Raw genomic sequence first — 20,113 nt, forward strand, 5'->3', positions numbered from 1 at the left:
CCTCTTCCTCTCCCTGCCCAACTGGGTCTCTTTAATGGGTCTCCCAAATGCAGGCCCTCAGAGACCTGGTAGGGCATGGCCCTAGGGAAGAGGAAAGGATGGAAGGGGGGGGGCAGATGGACGGACGGCAGTGACATGCTTAACCTCTGACTCTCTCTGGTTCTCTGAGTCACGCCTGCATAATGGCGACCTGCACGTGTCGCTCACGAAAGCTGTCAGTCACACTTCCCCCCCCCGTCCCCCCCCCCCCCCCCCCCCTTACTGTTGACGTTCAGAACAAGGGCAGGTGACCGCTGCGGCGGGCCGCTGATAAACGAGGTGTCACTCACACACACAAAGAGAGGGAGGGAGCGGCCAACGGTCAGCCCATCTGCAGGGAGGAGAGGAGATGCTAATCAATTCATTGAAACACTGCTAGGATGGACACAATGACAGCCATAACTCGCACCGTTTGAAGGATTACCAAGTCATTATGCAATGCTTAGACTACTCCGTGGCCATCGTTTCTTCCGGAACTTCAGAGTGTGTACTTACTTTGACTTATATTATTGAAACATAATTGCTGAAGAACTATTGCATACAGGAAAAAATCACGAGGCATGTACAGTGGGGCAAAAAAGTATTTAGTCAGCCACCAATTGTGCAAGTTCTCCCACTTAAAAAGATGAGAGAGGCCTGTAATTTTCATCATAGGTACACTTCAACTATGACAGACAAAATGAGAAAAAAAATCCAGAAAATCACATTGTAGGATTTGTAATGAATTTATTTGCAAATTATGGTGGAAAATAAGTATTTGGTCACCTACAAACAAGCAAGATTTCTGGCTCTCACAGACCTGTAACTTCTTCTTTAAGAGGCTCGTCTGTCCTCCACTCATTACCTGTATTAATGGCACCTGTTTGAACTTGTTATCAGTATAAAAGACACCTGTCCACAACCTCAAACAGGTTCTCTCTACTATTATTCTGACATTTCACATTCTTAAAATAAAGTGGTGATCCTAACTGACCGAAGACAGGGAATTTGTACTCTGATTAAATGTCAGGAATTGTCAAAAACTGAGTTTAAATGTATTTGGCTATGGTGTATGTAAACTTCCGACTTCAACTGTATCTTTAAACACCTTCTAATATACCCAAAGATAATGGTGTCAAGTCTATTGTTTCACTTATGTTCTGCAGTAGGTGGATGTGTGATGTTAGGTGCTTTTCAATGTGCTAGTTTCCAGATCTTATTATGGGTGTAGCGTTCTTCCTCCTGCGTGATCATGGTGCATAGTGCATCATTTACTGCACTTTTCTGATTCAGCATCATATACATGTTGAATATCAATCCATTCCTAGATGTTTTTCTTTGCCCAGATCTGATCTAATCTGAGTTGTTTCAACACTCCTAACAACAACTGTCTGTCATTGGTTTAAGCCCATTTTGCCACCAAACTCATTTAGTCTAGCGGGACCAATAGGCAGTGGATTAAGCCTTCTTGCTCTCCCTAGAAGAAGTGTTGAGAAACTAATTTGCTGTTAGACACGCTTATAATCACCCTGCACTTCTGTTATAGCGATGTGGCAGAATAGGCAGAATTAGAGTGTGAGTGAATGTTTCAAGTTCAAGGGGGATGATAAGGGGAATTTTAATTTAGTGAGCATGTTGTTTTTCTTAATTGATTTGAGTGTGAATATGAAAATGGAGTAATGTTCCCCCTGCAGAGTATGCCACCACCATTATCAACAGTTAGTCACAGTGGAAGATGTGCATGGAGCCACACTGTTATAGGGCCAATGATGGCTCCTGTGGCTCTTTAATGATAATGGCACTCTGTGTGTGTGTGTGTGTGTGTGTGTGTGTGTGTGTGTGTGTGTGTGTGTGTGTGTGTGTGTGTGTGTGTGTGTGTGTGTAAGCACCTGTGTTATGTAGTGTATGTACAGTTTAGTGTAGGTTTAGTATTTGTCTACATGTGTGTGTGTGCATGCGTGAGCGCAAGCACCTGTGTTATATAGTGCATGTACAGTACAGTGTATGTTTAGTATTTGTCTACATATGTCTGTGTGTGTTCCCCTCATCTCCCCTACTCATCTCCCTTACTCATCTCCCCTCTTCATCTCCCTTAATCATCTCCCTTACTCATCTCCCCTCCTCATCTCCCTTACTCATCTCCCTTACTCATCTCCCTTACTCATCTCCCCTGCTCATCTCCCCTCTTCATCTCCCCTCCTCATCTCCCTTACTCATCTCCCCTCCTCATCTCCCTTACTCATCTTCCTTACTCATCTCCACTCCTCATCTCCCCTACTCATCTCCCCTACTCATCTCCCTTACTCATCTCCCCTCCTCATCTCCCCTACTCATCTCCCTTACTCATCTCCCCTCCTCATCTCCCTTACTCAGGTCCCCTCCCCATCTCCCCTACTCATCTCCCTTACTCATCTCCCCTCCTCATCTCCCTTACTCATCTCCCTTACTCATCTCTCCTCCTCATCTCCCTTACTCATCTCCCCTCCTCATCTCCCTTACTCATCTCCCTTACTCATCTCCACTCCTCATCTCCCCTCCTCATCTCCCTTACTCATCTCCCTTACTCAGGTCCCCTCCTCATCTCCCTTACTCATCTCCCCTCCTCATCTCCCTTACTCATCTCCCTTACTCATCTCCACTCCTCATCTCCCTTACTCATCTCCCTTACTCATCTACCCTCCTCATCTCCCTTACTCAGGTCCCCTCCTCATCTCCCCTACTCATCTCCCTTACTCATCTCCCCTCCTCATCTCCCTTACTCAGGTCCCCTCCTCATCTCCCCTACTCATCTCCCTTACCCATCTCCACTCCTCATCTCCCTTACTCATCTTCACTCCTCATCTCCCTTCCTCATCTCCCTTACTCATCTCCACTCCTCATCTCCCTTACTCATCTCCACTCCTCATCTCCTTACTCACCTCCCTTATTCATCTCCCCTCTTCATCTCCCCTCCTCATCTCCACTCCTCATCTCCCCTCCTCATCTCCCTTACTCATCTCCCCTCCTCATCTCCTTTACTCATCTCCACTCCTCATCTCCCCTACTCATCTCCCTTACTCATCTCCCTTACTCATCTTCACTCCTCATCTCCCTTACTCATCTCCACTCCTCATCTCCCTTACTCATCTCCACTCCTCATCTCCCTTACTCACCTCCGTTATTCATCTCCCCTCGTCATCTCCCCTCTTCATCTCCCCTCCTCATCTCCCTTACTCATCTCCCTTACTCATCTCCCCTCCTCATCTCCCCTCCTCATCTCCTTTACTCATCTCCACTCCTCATCTCCCTTACTCATCTCCCTTACTCATCTCCACTCCTCATCTCCCCTACTCATCTCCCTTACTCATCTCCCCTCCTCATCTCCCTTACTCATCTCCCTTACTCATCTCCCCTGCTCATCTCCCCTCTTCATCTCCCCTCTTCATCTCCCCTCTTCATCTCCCCTCCTCATCTCCCTTACTCATCTCCCCTCCTCATCTCCCTTACTCATCTTCCTTACTCATCTCCACTCCTCATCTCCCCTACTCATCTCCCCTACTCATCTCCCTTACTCATCTCCCCTCCTCATCTCCCCTACTCATCTCCCTTACTCATCTCCCCTCCTCATCTCCCTTACTCAGGTCCCCTCCCCATCTCCCCTACTCATCTCCCTTACTCATCTCCCCTCCTCATCTCCCTTACTCATCTCCCTTACTCATCTCTCCTCCTCATCTCCCTTACTCATCTCCCCTCCTCATCTCCCTTACTCATCTCCCTTACTCATCTCCACTCCTCATCTCCCCTCCTCATCTCCCTTACTCATCTCCCTTACTCAGGTCCCCTCCTCATCTCCCTTACTCATCTCCCTTACTCATCTCCCTTACTCATCTCCACTCCTCATCTCCCTTACTCATCTCCCTTACTCATCTACCCTCCTCATCTCCCTTACTCAGGTCCCCTCCTCATCTCCCCTACTCATCTCCCTTACTCATCTCCCCTCCTCATCTCCCTTACCCATCTCCACTCCTCATCTCCCTTACTCATCTTCACTCCTCATCTCCCTTCCTCATCTCCCTTACTCATCTCCACTCCTCATCTCCCTTACTCATCTCCACTCCTCATCTCCTTACTCACCTCCCTTATTCATCTCCCCTCTTCATCTCCCCTCCTCATCTCCACTCCTCATCTCCCCTCCTCATCTCCTTTACTCATCTCCCCTCCTCATCTCCTTTACTCATCTCCACTCCTCATCTCCCCTACTCATCTCCCTTACTCATCTCCCTTACTCATATTCACTCCTCATCTCCCTTACTCATCTCCACTCCTCATCTCCCTTACTCATCTCCACTCCTCATCTCCCTTACTCACCTCCGTTATTCATCTCCCCTCTTCATCTCCCCTCCTCATCTCCCTTACTCATCTCCCTTACTCATCTCCCCTCCTCATCTCCCCTCCTCATCTCCTTTACTCATCTCCACTCCTCATCTCCCTTACTCATCTCCACTCCTCATCTCCCTTACTCATCTCCCTTACTCATCTCCCCTCCTAATCTCCCTTACTCATCTCCCCTCCTCATCTCCCTTACTCATCTCCCTTACTCATCTCCACTCCTCATCTACCTTACTCATCTCCCTTACTCATCTCTACTACTCATCTCCACTCCTCATCTCCCTTACTCATCTCCCTTACTCATCTCCCCTCCTCATCTCCCTTACTCACCTCCAATCCTCATCTCCCTTACTCATCTCCACTCCTCATCTACCTTACTCATCTCCACTCCTCATCTCCCTTACTCATCTTCACTCCTCATCTCCCTTACTCATCTCATCTCCACTCCACATCTACCTTACTCATCTCCCCTCCTCAGCTCCGCTACTCATCTCCCTTACCCATCTCCACTCCTCATCTACCTTACTCATCTCCCCTCCTCATCTCCCCTCATCATCTCCCTTACTCATCTCCCCTCCTCATCTCCCTTACTCAGGTCCCCTCCTCATCTCCCTTACTCAACTCCACTCCTCATCTCCCTTACTCATCTTCACTTCTCATCTCCCTTACTCATCTTCACTCCTCATCTCCCTTACTCATCTCCTCTCCTCATCTCCCTTACTCATCTCCACTCCTCATCTACCTTACTCATCTCCACTCCTCATCTCCCTTACTCATCTCCCCTACTAATCTCCCTTACTCATCTCCCCTTCTCATCTCCCTTACTCATCTCCACTCCTCACCTCCCTTACTCATCTCCCTTATTCATCTCCCCTCCTAATCTCCCCTCTTCATCTCCCCTCCTCATCTCCACTCCTCATCTCCCTTACTCATCTCCACTCCTCATCTCCCCTACTCATCTCCCTTACTCATCTACCTTACTCATCTCCACTCCTCATCTCCCCTACTAATCTCCCTTACTCATCTCCCCTCCTCATCTCCCTTACTCATCTTCACTCCTCATCTCCCTTACTCAACTCCCCTCCTCATCTCCCTTACTCATCTCCCTTACTCATCTCCACTCCTCATCTCCCTTACTCATCTCCACTCCTCATCTCCCCTACTAATCTCCCTTACTCATCTCCCCTCCTCATCTCCCTTACTCATCTTCACTCCTCATCTCCCTTACTCATCTCCACTCCTCATCTCCCTTACCCATCTCCACTCCTCATCTACCTTACTCATCTCCACTCTTCATCTCCCTTACTCATCTCCCCTACTCATCTCCCTTACTCATCTCCCCTCCTCATCTCCCTTACTCATCTTCACTCCTCATCTCCCTTTCTCATCTCCACTCCACATCTACCTTACTCATCTCCCCTTCCCATCTCCCTTACTCATCTCCCTTAATCATCTCCACTCCTCATCTCCCTTACTCATCTCTAATCCTCATCTCCCTTACTCAGCTTCCTTACTCATCTCCACTTCTCATCTCCCTTACTCATCTCCCTTACTAATCTCCACTCCTCATCTCCCTTACTCATCTCCATTCCTCATCTCCCCTCATCTTACTCGTCTCCACTCCTCATCTCCCCTCATCATCTCCCTTACTCATCTCTACTACTCATCTCCCTTACTCATCTCCACTTCTCATCTCCCTTACTCATCTCCACTTCTCATCTCCCTTACCCATCTCCACTCCTCATCTCCCTTACTCATCTCCACTCCTCATCTACCTTACTCATCTCCCCTCCTCATCTCCCTTACTCATCTCCCTTACCCATCTCCACTCCTCATCTCCCTTACTCATCTCCACTCCTCATCTCCCTTACTCATCTCCACTCCTCATCTCCCTTACTCATCTCCACTCCTCATCTCCCTTACTCATCTCCCCTACTCATCTCCCTTACCCATCTCCACATCTCCCTTACTCATCTCCCCTCTTCATCTCCACTCCCCATCTCCCTTACTCATCTCTAATCCTCATCTCCCTTACTCATCTCCCTTACTCATCTCCACTTCTCATCTCCCTTACTCATCTCCCTTACTAATCTCCACTCCTCATCTCCCTTACTCATCTCCCTTACTCATCTCCCTTACTCATCTCCGCTTCTCATCTCCCTTACTCATCTCCCTTACTAATCTCCACTCCTCATCTCTCTTACTCATCTCCCCTCCTCATCTCCACTCCCCATCTCCCTTACTCATCTCTAATCCTCATCTCCCTTACTCATCTCCCTTACTCATTTCCACTTCTCATCTCCCTTACTCATCTCCCCTACTCATCTCCACTTCCCATCTCCCTTACTCATCTCCCCTCCTCATCTCCCTTACTCATCTCCACTCCTCATCTCCCCTCCTCATCTCCCTTACTCATCTCCCCTCCTCATCTCCCTTACTCATCTGCCCTCCTCATCTCCACTCCTCATCTCCCTTACTCATCTTCACTCCTCATCTCCCTTACTCATCTCCCCTTTTCATCTCCACTCCTCATCTCCCTTACTCATCTCCTCTCCTCATCTCCCCTCCTCATCTCCACTCCTCATCTCCACTCCTCATCTCCACTCCTCATCTCCCCTCCTCATCTCCCTTACTCATCTCCAGTCCTCATCTCTCTTACTCATCTCCTCTCCTCATCTCCCCTCCTCAGCTCGCCACCTCAGAACGCCTGCTAGGCTGCCCTCCCAGTCCTCCTCACAGAGATTTGTTTGGATGGGGGGGCTGGCTTTTCAAAAATGGCCCTCTTAATCTTGTACAATGAATGAAGCTCTTAGAGACGAGCCAGTAGCCAGTGACATCTGCTGTGTGGATCTTCTCTGGGTGTCATGCTAGATACGACCTAAGCCGCAGAGCAGACCCTCTTTCTCTTCCCTTCTCTGCTGGGTTCATTCTGGAGCCTTGTGTTGCTTTTTGCCAAGGATACCCTTTTTGACTTTCTAATCACTATGGCAGACACAGCCTATATACTTCCATTCACTGGCTTGAAGGCAGCCTTACAATAAACATGTGTCTGAAGTTTGGTGCTCTGACTGTGTTCTGCAGTGTGAGTGACTGTTCAAAGGCCTGTGTCATCACAAGTTGGAAAGTATTGGAGTTTCAAGGAATCTCGACACACTAATTGAGTCATAATCATTTGGTGCAAAACATCTAGGCTGCATTAGTCTCTATGATTCACATATCTCCTAACCACCCCTCACTTTTATGTTTTAATGAGAAAAGCATGAGTATGCCTTTACATGCTAATGTTTGGTCTGACTGTAGTTTGTAGTTATGTATGGGGAGGGGTAGAAAATACTGCTCTCTAGTTCACACACACTGCCCACTCTTATACACACAGGGGGACAGATCAAGAGCCTCACCTGCCTCTCACTCATCCAGGTGCAATCAAAGGGATGCATCCATCATCTCTCTCTTCTCTCTTCTCTCTTCTCTCTCTCTCTTCTCCTCTCTCTCTCTCTCTCTCTCTCTATCTCTCTCTCTCTCTCTCTCTCTCTCTCTCTCTCCAGATTTTGGGCTGATGTGGGATGAGTCATAACACTCCAAATAACCTAAGCTGCTGTCGGTCCCAAATATAACCCCCCCAGATGTGTGGGGAGGGGCTGATGACGTCAACATGGTGTGTGATTATCAGAACTCTGTAAGTCTCACTGTTCCTCACCTGGCAGAAACAGGCCAGTGACCGAAGGCAACAGGGCAGTGTGTGATGAACTACAGGAACAACAGTCACCACAGTCCTGCCTGCCTGCCTGCCAGTCATCGTCAGGCCTCTCCTCAGCTCCTCAGCATATCAAGGCCTATTAGTCTTGCTTGGCACTATTTCCCCACGGTCAATGTTTCTCACTCTCTCTGTCAGACCGCATCCTGACTCTTTTTTTCATGTGGTTCACAACGCTCTCTTTCTTTCTCTCTCTATTTTTCTCTCCCCACCACCAGATCAGATCATTGCTATTATGGATAACAATAACAATGTTGGCGATAATGCCACCAATGAAACAGATAGTGTGATGACGGCGATCATTGTGATCTATGGGAGAGGGCCTGCAGCTGGATAGAGATCACAGGAGAGAGGGAGAGGGATTGGAGCGAGAGAGAGAGAGGGAGGGACAGAAGAGAAAGAGGCAGACAGAAGGGGAGGGAGACGGAGAAAGGGGGGATTGATGTTGTTGCCTTAATTGCTGCTCAGATGAGGCAGTGTGTTCTTTCTCCCACCAGGGCTGTTATTAGAGCGGGGGAGGGGGATGCTCCAATCAGAGAGAGCCAGGCATGAGCCGCACTGTCTCATTTATCAATGTCAGACCAGGCCGGTGAAGGCAGAGCCTGGGGGAGGGGGGCCGAGCCAGAGAACCACTGCCCAGGTCCCAAAGCATGTCTGCTGGCTGCAGGAGCACCACTCCCAGGGCTTCCCTACTAATCTGTACTGTAACATGGTGGGGATCTGTGGGGGAACTTGGTGGGGATGTGAACCAGAGATAGCATATCGCTTCACACACACTCCACTGTGCTGCACCCCCATCCAGACACTCACTCTTACACACACACACACACACACACACACACACACACACACACACACACACACACACACACACACACACACACACACACACACACACACACACACACACACACACACACACACACACACACACACACGTAGAGCCCCTCTGCCAGAGAGCGCCTTTGAATGAACGAGAGACAAAGCTGTGTGTTGCAGGCCTTTCTTCCTGTTCTGATCCCCTGCTTCTTACTTCCACTGAGTCATCTTTGAAGTTGCTCTGCTTAAGCCTCTGCCATGCCCTCTCATGGCATCGTTTCTCCCTCCGACTTGACGGAATGATTTCTGTCCTGCCTTTTCTTAAGCTGCAGAGTTAAACTGGCACAAGTTCATCCTCAGATCATCATACCCATCAAAGCACTTTTCAAAGGGAATGGCTATTGACCAAACGCCTGGTTCTGTATGGTGGTTGTAGAGTGTAGAGGACTGGAGTCTCTTGGCTCGTGCTCAAAGTCTTCTGGGCTGTTGGACCACATGGTCTTCCTCCATCAAAGCCACTGCAGAGTAATCAATGATGACTCTCTTTTGGCCCTGCTGAGTTAAGCCTGTGTGCCAGAGTTTGGGCCTGGGTTGGGTTCCTCTTAATAGCCAGCACAGTGAGGCAAGAGGCTGACGGAGCACATTATAAACAGAATCAGTTCTCTGTGTGTGGAGAAGAATTACAGAGAATCAACTGAATCTGACGGAAACTAATCAGTCATCAGAGCTTCAGATACCAGGGCCACTTTTGGTCCTTTGTCTCATCTTCTTATGTACTGAATAAGTGACGTACTTTGCAGAAGGATGTGATGAGCTATACTCAGCCAAAAGTTTGAGCGTTGTGACGTAGGCTATCCTTAGTCTTTTCTCCTACCAGTCTGTGGCCGTTGGGGACAATACATACAAGTAGAGCTGCGATCTCAGAATGAAGTAACCCACTGAGCACATACGTAATTTCAATGTCTACTTTTTTATTTACATTTGGTTGAGTTGTCAACTAACGTGAATTCAACAACACATTTCACCATGTCATTGGATTTAGGTGAAAGTTGGGTGAAAAAAAGACTAAATTCCCTTACGTTGATGACTGTTAAAAATTGATTCAGTTTTCCACTTTGATTCAACGTCATCACAAAAATGTACATATTTTTTGTTGAAATGACGGGGAAACGACATTTATTCAGCCAGCTCAATGGCTGGTTGATTGAAATAGATACAGCTTCTTTGGTTTGTAAATGAGTGTCATGGAGCCTGGAGGATCCCCTGGAAGGAGAGATTAAACCCCACAGACCTGAGTTATTGGCGTACTGGTAGTAGAGGCGGGAAAGCTAGTACATTCTGCTGCTGGCCTATAAATCAAATCAAATCATTTTGTATTTGTCATAAATGCTTGTGCTTCTAGTTCCGACCATGCAGTAATATCTAACAAGTAATCTAACAATTTCACAACAACTACCTTATACACACGAGTGTAAAGGAATTAATAAGAATATGTACATAAAAATATATGAATGAGTGATGGCCGAATGGCATAGGCCAGATGCAGTGGATGGTATAGAGTACAGTATATACATATGAGATGAGTAATGTAGGGTATGTAAACATTATATAAAGTGGCATTGTTTAAAGTGGCTAGTGATACATTTATTACATACATTTTTCCATTATTAAAGTGTCTAGAGTTGAGTCAGTATGTTGGCAGCAGCCACTCAATGTTAGTGATGGCTGTTTAAAAGTCTGATGGCCTTGAGATAGAAGCTGTTTTTCAGTCTCTCGGTCCCCGCTTTGATGCACCTGTACTGACCTCGCCTTCTGGATGATAGTGGGGTGAACAGGCAGTGGCTCGGGTGGTGGTTGTCCTTGATGATCTTTTTGGCCTTCGTGTGACATCGTGTGACATCGGGTGGTATAGGTGTCCTGGAGGGCAGGTAGTTTGCCCCCGGTGATGCGTTGTGCAGACCTCACTACCCTCTGGAGAGCCTTACGGTTATGAGCGGAGCAGTTGCCGAACCAGGCGGTGATACACCCGACAGGATGCTCTCGATTGTGCATCTGTAAAAGTTTGTGAGTGTTTTTGGTGACAAGCCAAATTTCTTCAGCTTCCTGAGGTTGAAGAGGCGCTGCTGCGCCTTCTTCACCACGCTGTCTGTGTGGGTGGACCATTTCAGTTTGTCCATGATGTGTACGCCGAGGAACTTAAAACTTTCCACCCTCTCCACGACTGTCCCGTCGATGTGGATAGGGGGCTGCTCCCTCTGCTGTTTCCTGAAGTCCACGATCATCTCCTTTGTTTTGTTGACATTAGTGTGAGGTTATTTTCCTGACACCACACTCCGAGGGCCCTCACCTCCTCCCTGTAGGCCGTCTCGTCGTTGTTGGTAATCAAGCCTATCACTGTAGTGTCGTCTGCAAACTTGATGATTGAGTTGGAGGCGTACATGGCCACGCAGTCGTGGGTGAACAGGGAGTACAGGAGAGGGCTGAGAACGCACCCTTGTGGGGCCCCAGTGTTTAGGATCAGGGGGTGGAGATGTTGTTACCTACCCTCACCACCTGGGGGCGGCCCGTCAGGAAGTCCAGGACCCAGTTGCACAGGGCGGGGTCGAGACCCAGGGTCTCGAGCTTAATGACGAGTTTGGTGGGTACTATGGTGTTAAATGCTGAGCTGTAGTCGATGAACAGCATTCTTACATAGATATTCCTCTTGTCCAGATGGGTTAGTGCAGTGTGATTGCGATTGCGTCGTCTGTGGACCTATTGGGGTGGTAAGCAAATTGGAGTGGGTCTAGGGTGTCAGGTAAGGTGGAGGTTATATGGTCCTTGACTAGTCTCTCAAAGCACTCCATGATGATAGAAGTGATAAGGGGTGGTAGTCATTTATCCCAGTTACCTTAGCTTTCTTGGGAACAGGAACAATGGTGGCCCTCTTGAAGCATGTTGGAACAGCAGACTGGTATAAGGATTGATTGAATATGTCCGTAAACACACCAGCCAGCTGTTCTGTGCATGCTCTGAGGACGGGGCTGAGGATGCCGTCTGGGCCTGCAGCCTTGCGAGGGTTAACACGTTTAAATGTTCTACTCACGTTGGCTGCAGTGAAGGAGAGCCCGCAGATTTTGGTAGCGGGCCGTGTCAGTGGCACTGTATTGTCCTCAAAGCAAGCAAAGAAGTTGTTTAGTCTGTCTGGGAACAAGACATCGTGGTCCGCGACGGGGCTGGTTTTTCTTTTGCAGCCCGGGATTGACTGTAGACCCTGCCACATACAACGACAGTAGTAGTGGTGGGTAAGATAGCACGTTCTACTGCTGGCCTATACAACGACAGTAGTAGTGGCGGGAAAGCTAGCACGTTTTGCTGCTGGCCTATACAACGACAGTAGTAGTGACGGGAAAGCTAGCATGTTCTGCTGCTGGCCTATACAACGACAGTAGTAGTGGCGGGAAAGCTAGCACGTTCTGCTGCTGGCCTATACAACGACAGTAGTAGTGGCGGGAAAGCTAGCACGTTCTGCTGCTGGCCTATACAACGACAGTAGTAGTGGTGGGAAAGCTAGCACGTTCTGCTGCTGGCCTATACAGCGACAGTAGCTCCAGCAGAGAAGAGGGCAGATACATTAAAATGAGGAGCAGGGGCACCAATCAAACTGGGGCTTGGAAGCGGTCTGAGGATGGGACGTGACGGGGGCACAGCGTTCCTCAAGTTAAACGACCAGGGAGAGGGTCGACCTCCTGTAGCCTCCTCTCCTTTCGACGGTCATTTGGACCCAATCCATAACACAGAGATTTAATTTAGTGCTCACTTCACTGTGACTGTTACCTATTTCTGGAGATCAGCTCCCATGAGTCTCACTAAAGTAGACTCTCTGGACTCCAGTCAAAGAGCCCTGGGGGGGATTGTTCTGACTGGCCACATTTAGACCAGAGTGGTAGAGAGGGGATGAGAGGGGACTGTGAAGGGATGATGTTATGGATGAGTTCACCTCCCAGAGTCCAACAGCTAGACAGAGAGAATATCTACCCAGCCCTTCAACCCAAGGTATTTTACTCCCCTGGTCAGGATGGGACAGAAGATACGATACATCCGTCTACTGTAGGCCATCGCTCCTCAGTAGAGGAGACACACACACACACACACACACACACACACACACACACACACACACACAGAAATGACAGTGCCTCTCTCTCCCTTCTCCACTAAACTGAATCTGAATAATATGGATGGATCTCAGAGGACCTGACACTGTGACTCTCTCTAAACGATGAATCATCTGTGTGCATTAACAATAGCAGTCCAGATCAACCCTCGCTCCCCCATAAACATATGGAGATAACTCACACATGTCTGCGCACATATTTTTGCAGCTAATTTTCAAGGCTAATAGGCTGCCAAATGAGCAGCTCTGCCCGGATACAGGGGGTCTGGCCCGGTCTGATTGGCTGGAAGTAGAGCAGCACTAACTCGTGGAGTGAGTGTGTGGTGGGGACAGTGGGTGCAGGCAGGCAGAGAGGCTGGCGGGCAGAAAGGCTGGCGGGCAGAGAGGATAGCGGGCAGAGGGAGAGTGCAAATGCCACCTTGGATAAGGTCTGCTCCATGATTACCCTCATTATTCAGACAGTTTTTGGGGGAGCTGGGAAAGAAGCTCCAGGCAGGCTAGTTAGTCATATCTTACCCTCTTGGAGAGATGGGAGGGAGGAGAGGAACCGCTTACTAGGCAGTGTATAGGGGAGGGTTGGAAAAAGCCAAATTCAGCTTCCCCTGTCTGTTCCATCACAGAGTCATACTGAAGATCCTCTCTCACTACCGCTTAGTTTACATAGCCACACACACACATGCTGAAGTAGGGCTTCGTGCTGTTTGATTATTCATGTGAGTATACCTAGGAAGGGCTTTCTAATGGCGTTGACTGCTCTTCACCAGCAAATAAAACATCATTACAGAGCAGCATAAATACTCTTCCTCTTCTTCTTCTTCTGTCGACGTAGCTACAATCAAGCCTTTGTTGAAGAGAGAGACATTATACTTGTGATAATGAAAACATGATGTTGTATGATGTTATTCTCATGGGGTTAGTTCAAAAACACATGCTTTGTCATATTCAAGCCTCATTCTCTCCTCCTGGTTCTTCGGTGTGTGTGCGTGCGTGCGTGCGTGCGTGTGATAATGTGTGCTTCTGATGTGTTTTGCTAAATAACTCACTGGTGATGTAAATGTTAATGCTGGGGTTAAACAATTCTTTCACACAACAGCAAGTGTAGTATGTGTGATGGTGGCTAAAGCGTGCCCATACAGAAAATGTCAATTCAATTCATCAGCAAACAATTTCATTGTAATTCTTGCAGAGATAGATAGGGAGAAATGAAAGAATGTGCTATCAAAGCCGTGGCATAGAATAATTACTGTGTGTAAAAAATATTTTTTTTAAATTAAGAAAATTGTGTGTGGTGTGTCAAGGAAAATATAAACGGGAATATTACTGAAAGCGCTCAAACATTTTGTCCGTGGTGCTTATTTTCTCTTTTATTTTAGAGAGCGCAATTTGTCTTTCCTCTCATTGTGTCCCTTCCATTTAGAGTGCTAAAGACTGGCTTTAGTTTATCACGCTCGGCTGAAGGATGCATGCAAGTCAAAATGTATTAGTCAGAGCACTTCTGAGAGGATGGAAGCAATACACACAGTCAGCTGGTCCGTCTTATATTCACTTCTTCCCTTCATTTCTGGGTCAGCTTTTCTGAATCTGTAAATGAAAGGGGCAGACAATATACAGTGGCAAGAAAACGTATGTGAACCCTTTGGAATTACCTGCTTTTCTGCATAAATTGGTCATCAATTTTGATCTGATCTTCATCTAGGTCACAACAATAGACAAACACAGTCTGCTTAAACGAATAACGCACAAACAATTCTACATTTTCATGTGTCTGAACACACCGTGTAAACATTCACAGTGCAGGGTGGGAAAAGTATCTGAACCCTTGGATTTAATAACACGTTGAACCTCCTTTGGAAACCAAATGTTTTCTGTAGTTGCAGATCAGACCTGCACAACAGTCAGGAGGAATTTTGGACCATTCCTTTTTACAAAACTGTTTCAGTTCTGCAATACTCTCGGGATGTCTGATGTGAACCGCTCTCGGTCATGCCACAGCATCTCAATCGGGTTGAGGTCAGGACTCTTACTGGGCCACTCCAGAAGGGTTCACATACTTTTTCATGCCACTGTAGATGTATTTCTTTCCAATTTTCCAGTCAAATAAATAGCGTAGTACTAGTTCTATTTTTCTAAACCTATCTCTTCAGTCTTATACAGATTTCAGTGTGTGTGTGTGTCCATGTATGAGTAGTGAATGATGAAGTGTGCTTTTGAGGGTGACTGCCCTTCACAGTGGCATCATGTTTAACAGGGAGGGAGGGGGGACATGTGTCCTGGGGGGCAGGGTGACAGGGAGCAGTTTGGTGCATGGTGGGGGGAAAAGAGGACAGAGGGGGGTTTGGGGGTGTCAGTGGGGCTAGGGAGGGAGTTTGGTGGTATCTCCTGGTGTCTCCTCTGTGTCTCGTGTCGCTACCCCCCTTCCCTCACACACACACACACACACACACACACACACACTGAGCAGAGCAGAGTGAGGTTGCGAGTCATTAATATTCTGTCTGGACTCATTGTTTTTCCCTGCTGACATTTACATTTAGATTGTTTATCTTACAGCGGGAGGCGTCCAGCCATTAATGAACACGCTTCTGTTCGGTTGTTCCCCAATGGCTGTGATTACTGCCACCACACTAAGATAATGAGACTGGAGGAGCTGGGGGTGGGGGGCTGGGTGTGGGTTTAGGGCTGGGTGTGGGTTTAGGGTTGGGGGTGGGGGGCTGGGTGTGGGTCTAGGGCTGGGGGGGGGGGGGGTTTAGGGCTGGGAGTGGGGGGCTGGGGGTGGGTTTAGGGCTGGGGGGGTCTAGGGCTGGGGGGGTTTGGGGCTGGGGGTGAGTCTAGGGCTAGGGCTGGGGTTTGGTCTAGGGCTGGGGGTGGGTGCTGGGGCTGAGGGTGGGTTTAGGGCTGGGGGTGGGTCTAGGGCTGAGGGTGGGTTTAGGGCTGGGGTTGGGTCTACGGCTGAGGGTGGGTTTAGGGCTGGTGGGGCTAGGGCTGTGGGTGGGTTTAGGGCTGGGGGTGGGTCTAGGGCTGAGGGTGGGTTTAGGGCTGGGGGTAGGGCTGGGGGTGGGGCTAGGGCTGGGGGTGGGTTTAGGGCTGAGGGTGGGTCTAGGGCTGAGGGTGGGTTTACGGCTGGGGGGGGCTAGGGCTGGGGGTGGGTCTAGGGCTGAGGGTGGGTTTAGGGCTGGGGGGGCTAGGGCTGGGGGTGGGTCTAGGGCGGAGGTTGGGTTTAGGGCTGGGGTTTTGACTGGGGGTGGGGCTGGGGCTGCGGCTGCGGCTGTGCGATATACCCAGCCTCTATGGGGTGAAGAGACTGGGTTATTGGGGCTGGGGTATTGTGGATGGGGTATAGGGGCATATGCATATGTATTCATCCCCTTTGCTATAAAGCCCCTAAATAAGATCTGGTGCAACCAATTACCTTCAGAAGTCACATAATTACTTAGATTGCACACAGGTGGACTTTATTTAAGTGTCACATGATCTGTCACATGATCTTAGTATATATACACCTGTTCTGAAAGGCCCCAGAGTCTGCAACACCACCAAGCAAGCGGCACCACCAAGCAAGCAGCACCATGAAGACTAATTAGCTCTCCAAACAGGTCAGGGAGAACGTTGTGGAGAAGTAAAGATCTGTAACTTTGAACATCCCACAGAGCACCATTAAATCCATTATTTAAAAAAATGAAAGAATATGGCACCACAACAAACCTGCCAAGAGAGGGCCGCCCACCAAAACTCACGGACCAGGCAAGGAGGACATTAACCAGAGAGGCAACAAAGAGACCAAAGATAACCTTGAAGGAGCTGCAAAGATAAGCAACCACGTTTGGTGTTTGCCAAAAGGCATGTGGGAGACTCCCCAAACATATGGAAGAAGGTACTCTGATCAGATGAGACTAAAATTTAGCTTTTTGGCCATCATGGAAAACGCTATGTCTGGCGCAAACCCAACACCTCTCATCACCCCAAGAACACCATCCCCACAGTGAAGCATGGTGGTGGCAGCCTCATGCTGTGGGAATGTTTTTAATTGGCAGGGACTGGGAAACTGGTCAGAATTGAAGTAAGGATGCATGGCTCTAAATACAGGAACATTCTTGAGGGAAACCTGTTTCAGTCTTCCAGGGATTTGAGACTGGGACGGAGGTTCACCTTCCAGCAGGACAATGACCCTAAGAATAGTTATGCACGTTCAAGTTTTCTGTTTTTTTTGGCTTATTTCTCTGTTTCACTTTAAAAATATTTTTTATCTTCAAAGTGGTAGGCATGTTGTGTAAATCAAATGATTGAAACCACCAAAGGCAACAAAATAGTAAAAAATCCCAGGGGGGATGAATACTTTCACAAGCTACTGCATATGGGAGTGTATGGGCCCTATGGTATGGCCACAGCAGAAAGCCATGGTGCATTGCAGATTAGGATAATAACCCCGTAGCACCATTCTTCTCTCCGGTGACACGGTCGTCAGGTGTACAGTGTTTCCTTCCTCCTCACATTGGTACGGCTCGCTTCCGGGTTAAGCGGGCATTGTGTCAAGAAGCAGTGCGGCGTGGTTGGGTCGTGTTTTCGAGGACGCATGGCTCTCGACCTTCGCCTCTCTCTCGAGACCGTACGGGAGTTGCAGGGATGAGACAAGACTGTAACTACCAATTGGATACCATGAAATTGGGGAGAAAAAGGGGTAAAAGTAAAAAAGAAATGAAAAAATATATGTATCTTGGCCTGCTTTAGCCCAGGACTGATATTCCACAATGCAATGATTTCAAATCTATGGTTCACTGGCAGAGGTTTTGGCAGTCATAGGAATGAAACTGTAGTAAAACTGGGACAACGTCACTACTATGCTACATGTAGCATTGGCTTGAGTCCCTATGTGCTGAACTCTGGGAAACATTCTGGGCTGGTGAGCAGTGTGGTTGTAAAAGTGATTTAATGATGTTTGTTCTAATGCATTCTCCTCACTCCACTCTCACAGATTAAATTAGTTGGGCCCAGCTAGGCTCCATGCTAGCCTGCCTGTTCACAGCACTTTAGCAGCAATCTTCCAATTCCAAAATGGAGGGGGGTTTATTGAGGCTGGCCAGGAGACAAGGCATCTCAGTGTGTCTTCTGTCACTCAGGTCAACATGACATAGTCTTTACACAAACACAGAGGCGAACATATTTTTCATCCAACTAACCTTGCCAACTTTCTGTATGAATAAAAAGGCGAACGGTTCTGAAAATGAAGTCACCTAAAACATCTCTATAGTCAGAGAGATTGTTAAGTAAAGGCAGGGTTTCTTTAACCTCACAGCTGAGCTCTGCATCCCACATCACAACATGTTTCACATCAGAAGAGAAGGAAACTATCTGTTTGAGGTGATGAAACTGTCCCTGCCCTGCAGCAGACGGACGGACTGACGGACTGACAGAGACGGACTGACAGAGAGACGGCCTGACGAACTGACAGAGAGACGTACTGACAGAGAGACTGACTGACAGATTGACAGAGAGACGGACTGACAGAGAGATGGACTGACAGAGAGACGGACTGACGGACTGACAGAGTGACGGACTGACAGAGTGACGGACTGACAGAGAGACGGACTGACAGAGACAGAGAGATGGACAGAGAGACGGACTGACAGAGAGATGGACTGACAGAGAGACAGAGATAATGACTGACAGAGAGGCAGAGAGACCTACTGACAGAGAGACGGAAAGACAGACGGACTGACAGAGTGACGGACTGACAGAGAGACGGACTGACAGAGACAGAGAGATGGACAGAGAGACGGACTGACAGAGAGACGGACTGACAGAGGCAGAGGGACGGACTGACAGAGAGGCAGAGAGACTGACTGACAGAGAGACAGACAGACTGACAGAGACTGACTAACAGAGAGACAGACTGACTGACGGAGGCCGTGGTGGGTGTGTGACTACGGTGCTGCAGTAGATTGTCTGGTGCTCGGTCTCCAGCTGACTGTATCGGCACGCCTGGCTGCCATGGCGACGCGCTCATGCATGAGGACAGCGCAGCGAGGGCATGACTGGCTCCAGATGTTGGGCTCACTCCCCCCCATTTATCCTAATCCACACACACTGCCCTCCACAACAGCAGGCCATCTGCAGCACACACACACACACACACACACACACACACACACACACACACACACACACACACACACACATACATACACACACACACACACACACACATACATTAGCTCAGCCAGGTGGCTCTGTAGCCCCAATTGGACTTCTTCCACCTCTGGCTTTGTCAGTTGATTTCAATGATTCCGGTTGCTATGAAATCATGCAGGGATGAATGGGAGTGTTTAAATGGGTCAGTGTGTGCGTAAGCTGCAAAACCCCCCACAGGTGAATTTTCACTGCCTTTATTTTGTGATGGCAAAGTACCTCTTTGTGTTGGGTAATTAGTTTACTGGAATAGAACCAACTGCAGTCATGCCCCACAACACATCCGTTTCTAGTGATGGTGCTCCTCGTATGGAAGGGGATAGCTACTGCCAATGCAAGAAAAGCAATCGCTCCTCAGTCCTTCCACACCAGAGATAGACCAGACTATCTTACAATGACCGGTCATTATTGTATCACTGGTGAGTGTGTCGGTGTGTAAGCGTTTGTTTGGTGGTAGTGTGTGCGCACGTGTGTGTTTGGCGTGTGCTCGTGCGTGTGTGTGTGTGTGTCTGTGTTTGACTGACAGAGACCTTCTCCATTGTTCTCTGTGTGTCCTACAGCCAAGCACGACGTCAACGGCAACAGGGCTGTTCCACCATTCCCAGAGGGACTTCAGATGTCTATGTTTGGTAAGTGATGCGTATGAGAAGAGGGGGGAGTACGGGAGGGAGGGGGGAGAGGAGAGAGGGATAGGGGGAAAGAGGGGAAGATGACACCCGGACAGTATAGTGTAATTAGTCTCCCCCCCACCCCCCCCCCCCGATACTCAGTTAGGTTCAGAAAAATAAGTGAAAAACAAAAAGAAGATAGAGAGA

The 20,113-nt window shown here is 48.5% G+C and overlaps 1 protein-coding gene across 1 annotated transcript in view; it reads left to right on the forward strand.

Moving 5' to 3' along the window:
• Positions 1 to 20,113, forward strand: part of LOC139415167 (mitochondrial peptide methionine sulfoxide reductase-like) — a 106,853-nt gene that overhangs the window by 45,519 nt on the left and 41,221 nt on the right. Inside the window, exon 2 of the mRNA XM_071163047.1 lies at positions 19,859 to 19,927. Within this exon, the coding sequence (XP_071019148.1) occupies positions 19,859 to 19,927 (69 nt within the window). The remainder of the gene's footprint in view (positions 1 to 19,858; positions 19,928 to 20,113) is intronic.

This window comes from Oncorhynchus clarkii, chromosome 8 (genome assembly GCF_045791955.1).
Source record: "Oncorhynchus clarkii lewisi isolate Uvic-CL-2024 chromosome 8, UVic_Ocla_1.0, whole genome shotgun sequence".
Classification (NCBI taxonomy): Eukaryota; Metazoa; Chordata; class Actinopteri; order Salmoniformes; family Salmonidae; genus Oncorhynchus; species Oncorhynchus clarkii.